The sequence below is a fragment of the Hippoglossus hippoglossus genome, chromosome 18 (genome assembly GCF_009819705.1).
Source record: "Hippoglossus hippoglossus isolate fHipHip1 chromosome 18, fHipHip1.pri, whole genome shotgun sequence".
Taxonomy (NCBI): Eukaryota; Metazoa; Chordata; class Actinopteri; order Pleuronectiformes; family Pleuronectidae; genus Hippoglossus; species Hippoglossus hippoglossus.
This window is the reverse complement of record NC_047168.1, coordinates 16,444,193-16,449,192: the sequence shown is the minus strand read 5'-3', so window position 1 is coordinate 16,449,192 and position 5,000 is coordinate 16,444,193. Positions and strand designations below refer to the sequence as shown.

The following is a 5,000-nucleotide window of genomic DNA, read 5'->3' as shown; positions in this document are numbered from 1 at the left end:
ATATCTTGGGAACCTTGAGATGGTTCAAGACGTATATTTCTGTTTTAGATCATCATCATGACAATACTCTGAAGAAAGTCGTCCCCATAGCAACAGCCACTGGGGCTCCTGGGTAGTGTAGTCTTTAAGATTCTAAACCAAGGCTCAGCCCAGGAACCATTAATCCTAACCTTAACCTACCCACAATTCACCTCTGACCTCACCCAGGCCCTTAGATGTTTAATCTTATTAGCACCGTCCCTATGACGTCTACTGGTCCTGACAAGATCAGTGTTTACTCCGAACAAGGTCCAGGACTATGGACTAGACACACGCTCTCAGCCAATCAGGAGTCAGACTCATGTTCGTATGAACGGAGCCTAAGTGCAGTTTAAACTCTTGTAACTCTTCGTCTCCTGAGGCCGTTTAACTGCCAAAATCTGCATTATATAAATTTACCGATTCAACCAATCATGACGTCTCAGCCTGTTTTTATATCATCATAACTAATTCAAACCAAACTGATCAGGTATTTAACATCTACTTTGAGTTTTAAGTTTGGTCCACGTTCCATCTGCTAACATGGAGGAGGTTTATGATCTGTACCACAGCCAGCCTCCAGGGGGCGTTTAGAATGTTTTGGGATGTCATGTGGTCCATGTTTATTTACAGTGTGTGTTAACGTTAGTTTATTTCAGAACATCACACGTCAGCCATGTTTGTTTTCCTCTGTCAATTTTATTCAATCTTTGTGTTTTATATAGAAAACATCATTAATGGAATTATAGCTTGGAAGTCGGGGTCAAACCCTCTGTGGCCTCTGACCCCTCACCCCCAGCTGTAGGGGGAGTGGCCTCAGGGGTCATCAGGTGTCAGTCAGTTGTCACGGCGACAGAAAGGAAGTGGGCACAGAGCTTCAGTTGATCTTCGGGTGACGGTAATCTTTACCGGCGAACTTGGCTTTGTCTCCGAGCTCCTCCTCGATCCTGAAGGTCAGAGGTCAATTCACATCAATGCTCTTATTTTCTACAGTAAAAAGTTCGTGCTTTTATTTTGAAAAGGAACGGAAGTTGTCACCTCATCAGCTGGTTGTATTTGGCCAAACGCTCTGACCTGCAGGGGGCGCCAGTCTTAATCTAAGAGGGAGACAGGTAGAGACAGAGAAAGAGAGACAGGTGGTGTCTTCAGTGAGAATATTGCTGTTTTCATTCGTGAATGAATCTACCTGTGTGTTACCTGTCTGTCTTTCTGTCTGTCTGTCAGTGTGTTACCTGTCTGTGTGTTACCTGTCTGTCTGTCTGTATTACCTGTCTGTCTCTCAGTTACCTGTCCAGTGCAGAGTCCCACCACCAGGTCAGAGATGAACGTGTCTTCAGTTTCTCCAGAGCGATGACTCACCATCACACCCCAACCACTGCTCTGAGCCAGCTTACACCTGAGAGACAGACAGGTGCATGGACAGACAGCCAGGGAGAGAGAGAGAGAGACAGGAGGGACACATAAAGAGAAATGTGTTATTGTTTGACATTTGGTTCAAACAAAGAGACAGACAGACAGACGAGTGTCTTACGCCTGAATGGACTCTGTCACTGATCCGATCTGGTTGACTTTCAGCAGCAGACAGTTACAGGCCTTCTTGTCCACCGCCTGTTGGATCCTCTTGGGATTGGTCACGGTCAGATCGTCTCCTACGACCTGATTGGTTCAAAAACACACACACCAGCCACTTTGTCAGGAGGTTCTTCTTCAGTAGAGGAACCTGTCTGTCTCTCACCTGTCTGTCTGTGATCACCTGTCTGTCTGTGATCACCTGTCTGTCTCTCACCTGTCTGTCTGTGATCACCTGTCTGTTTGTGATCACCTGTCTGTCTGTGATCACCTGTCTGTCTGTGATCACCTGTCTGTCTGTGATCACCTGTCTGTTTGTGATCACCTGTCTGTCTCTCACCTGTCTGTGATCACCTGTCTGTCTGTGATCACCTGTCTGTCTGTGATCACCTGTCTGTCTGTGATCACCTGTCTGTCTCTCACCTGTCTGTCTGTGATCACCTGTCTGTCTCTCACCTGTCTGTGATCACCTGTCTATCTCTCACCTGTCTGTGATCACCTGTATGTCTCTCACCTGTCTGTTTGTGATCACCTGTCTGTCTCTCACCTGTCTGTTTGTGATCACCTGTCTGTTTGTGATCAGCTGTCTGTCTCTCACCTGTCTGTTTGTGATCACCTGTCTGTCTCTCACCTGTCTGTGATCACCTGTCTATCTCTCACCTGTCTGTGATCACCTGTATGTCTCTCACCTGTCTGTCTGTGATCACCTGTCTGTCTCTCACCTGTCTGTCTGTGATCACCTGTCTGTTTGTGATCAGCTGTCTGTCTCTCACCTGTCTGTTTGTGATCACCTGTCTGTCTCTCACCTGTCTGTGATCACCTGTCTGTCTCTCACCTGTCTGTTTGTGATCACCTGTCTGTCTCTCACCTGTCTGTTTGTGATCACCTGTCTGTCTCTCACCTGTCTGTCTGTGATCACCTGTCTGTTTGTGATCAGCTGTCTGTCTCTCACCTGTCTGTTTGTGATCAGCTGTCTGTCTCTCACCTGTCTGTTTGTGATCAGCTGTCTGTCTCTCACCTGTCTGTTTGTGATCACCTGTCTGTCTCTCACCTGTCTGTGATCACCTGTCTGTCTCTCACCTGTCTGTCTGTGATCACCTGTCTATCTCTCCCCTGTCTGTCTGTGATCACCTGTCTGTCTCTCACCTGTATGTCCACAGAGGCAGTAAACTTGCTCCAGTTCTCCCAGTCGTCCTGGTCGAACGGATCTTCGATGGACTGAACTGAGACAAATATCAAAGAATCGTTAAAAACATAAACTTCAGAGGAAATGTAAGAATAATAAAAATAGAATATAAATATATAAGTGTATGTATATGTATGTGTGTGTTGTTACCGGGGTAGTTCTTGATGAAGCTGCGGTACAGATCTCCCAGCTGTTGTCCGTTGATGTGTGTGGACGGGTCGTTGGGGGACTTGAAGTCAAGGTCGTACTTTCCGCTGCGGAAGAACTCGGAGGCTGCCACGTCCATGCCGATGATGATCTTGTCGGGGTAACCGGCCTTTTCAATAGCCGACTTCAGAAGCTCCAGAGCTGCAGGAAGACGGAACGTGACTTTAAGAGCGTATGATCGTCATGAATAACTTGACGGTTGTCACAGATGAAACGATGGACAGAGAGACAGACAGAGCATGTCTCACCCTCATTGTTCTCCAGGATGTTGGGGGCGAAGCCTCCCTCGTCTCCCACGTTGGTGGCATCTTTCCCATACTTGGCCTTGATCACGTTCTTCAAGTTGTGATAAACCTGAAAACAAACTCACACGGTCAGCTTTTGTCTCCGGGGCTCAACACAGCAAGTGATGCAGCGGAACGGGAAACGTCAAACAGAGGGTTCGAACCTCGGCACCGATCCTCATGGCCTCGTGGAAGTTGGCGGCTCCAACTGGTAAAATCATGAACTCCTGCATGGCCAGTTTGTTTCCAGCGTGACTTCCTCCATTAATCACGTTAAAGGCCTGCGGTAAAAAAGAAAAGGGTTACCAGATGATGTAACCAACTATACATCCACTAGAGGGCAGCGCAGTCAACTCACAGGAACAGGAAGAATGACGTCTTTGTGTCCGGCGAGGTCGGCGATGTGGCGGTAGAGAGGAACGCCCTTCTCTGCGGCTCCGGCCTTACAGACGGCCAGCGACACGCCCAGGATGGAGTTAGCACCGAACTGAGCTGTAGAGAGAAAGAGAGACAGGTCAGACAGAGAGACAGAGAGAGAGAGAGAGAGAGAGAGAGAGAGAGAGACAGAGAGACAGAGAGAGAGAGAGAGAGAGAGAGAGAGAGGGAGAGAGAGAGAGAGAGAGAGAGAGAGAGAGAGAGAGAGAGACAGAGAGAGAGAGAGAGAGAGAGAGACAGAGAGACAGAGAGAGAGAGAGAGAGAGACAGGTCAGACAGAGAGAGAGAGAGACAGAGAGAGAGAGAGAGACAGGTCAGACAGAGAGAGAGAGAGAGAGAGAGAGAGAGAGAGAGAGAGAGAGAGAGAGAGAGAGAGGGAGAGAGAGACAGAGAGAGAGAGAGAGAGAGAGAGAGAGAGACAGAGAGAGAGAGAGAGAGAGAGAGAGACAGAGAGACAGAGAGAGAGAGAGAGAGAGAGACAGGTCAGACAGAGAGAGAGAGAGACAGAGAGAGAGAGAGAGACAGGTCAGACAGAGAGAGAGAGAGACAGAGAGAGAGAGAGAGAGAGAGAGAGAGAGGGAGAGGTCAGACAGAGAGAGAGAGAGAGAGAGAGAGAGAGAGAGAGGGAGAGAGAGACAGAGAGAGAGAGAGAGAGAGAGAGAGAGAGACAGAGAGAGAGAGAGAGAGAGAGAGACAGAGAGACAGAGAGAGAGAGAGAGAGAGAGACAGGTCAGACAGAGAGAGAGAGAGACAGAGAGAGAGAGAGAGACAGGTCAGACAGAGAGAGAGAGAGAGAGAGAGAGAGAGAGAGAGAGAGAGAGAGAGAGAGAGGGAGAGGTCAGACAGAGAGAGAGAGAGAGAGAGACAGGTCAGACAGAGAGAGAGAGAGACAGAGAGAGAGAGAGAGACAGGTCAGACAGAGAGAGAGAGAGAGAGAGAGAGAGAGAGAGAGAGAGAGAGAGACAGGTCAGACAGAGAGACAGAGAGAGAGAGAGACAGAGAGAGAGAGAGAGAGAGAGAGAGAGAGACAGGTCAGACAGAGAGACAGAGAGAGAGAGAGACAGAGAGACAGACAGACAGACAGGTCCTTACATTTGTTCTCAGTTCCGTCCAACTCCAACATGAACTTGTCGATCTTCTCCTGCTCAACAACACTGAACTTCTGCAAAAACAGAAAGAGAGAGAGAGACAGGTAGAGAGAGAAAGAAACCCCAAAAAGAAGAAGAAGAAGTACAAATACTGCCATCTTGTGGTGATAACATTTTTTAAATCAGAGACTGTTCAGTAGTGATTAAAAAAGT

At 48.1% G+C, this 5,000-nt stretch overlaps 1 protein-coding gene and 1 long non-coding RNA gene across 12 annotated transcripts in view; one reads left to right on the top strand and one right to left on the bottom strand.

Moving 5' to 3' along the window:
* eno3 (enolase 3, (beta, muscle)) overlaps positions 1–5,000 on the bottom strand; it is a 13,365-nt gene that overhangs the window by 4,042 nt on the left and 4,323 nt on the right. For 2 of the 10 annotated variants that reach the window (XM_034615255.1, XM_034615257.1), the window contains exons 5-12: positions 4,792–4,861; positions 3,623–3,756; positions 3,429–3,545; positions 3,229–3,334; positions 2,924–3,121; positions 2,734–2,810; positions 1,550–1,674; positions 1,205–1,414 (exon numbers count right to left, since the gene is read on the bottom strand). In XM_034615255.1, coding sequence (XP_034471146.1) covers positions 1,205–1,414; positions 1,550–1,674; positions 2,734–2,810; positions 2,924–3,121; positions 3,229–3,334; positions 3,429–3,545; positions 3,623–3,756; positions 4,792–4,861 — 1,037 coding nt within the window. Of the gene's footprint in view, positions 1–697; positions 966–1,056; positions 1,116–1,204; positions 1,415–1,549; positions 1,758–2,294; positions 2,314–2,378; positions 2,427–2,473; positions 2,507–2,652; positions 2,811–2,923; positions 3,122–3,228; positions 3,335–3,428; positions 3,546–3,622; positions 3,757–4,791; positions 4,862–5,000 lie in introns of those variants that run through there. The other 8 variants (XM_034615254.1, XM_034615258.1, XR_004616962.1 and 5 more) reach the window with 8 other exon arrangements.
* The window catches only part of LOC117779248, a 2,144-nt gene continuing 1,283 nt past the window's right edge, over positions 4,140–5,000 (top strand). The window contains exons 1-2 of one of the 2 annotated variants that reach the window (XR_004616966.1): positions 4,140–4,181; positions 4,750–4,783. This is a non-coding gene — a long non-coding RNA (uncharacterized LOC117779248). Of the gene's footprint in view, positions 4,182–4,350; positions 4,429–4,749; positions 4,784–5,000 lie in introns of those variants that run through there. The other variant, XR_004616967.1, reaches the window with a different exon arrangement.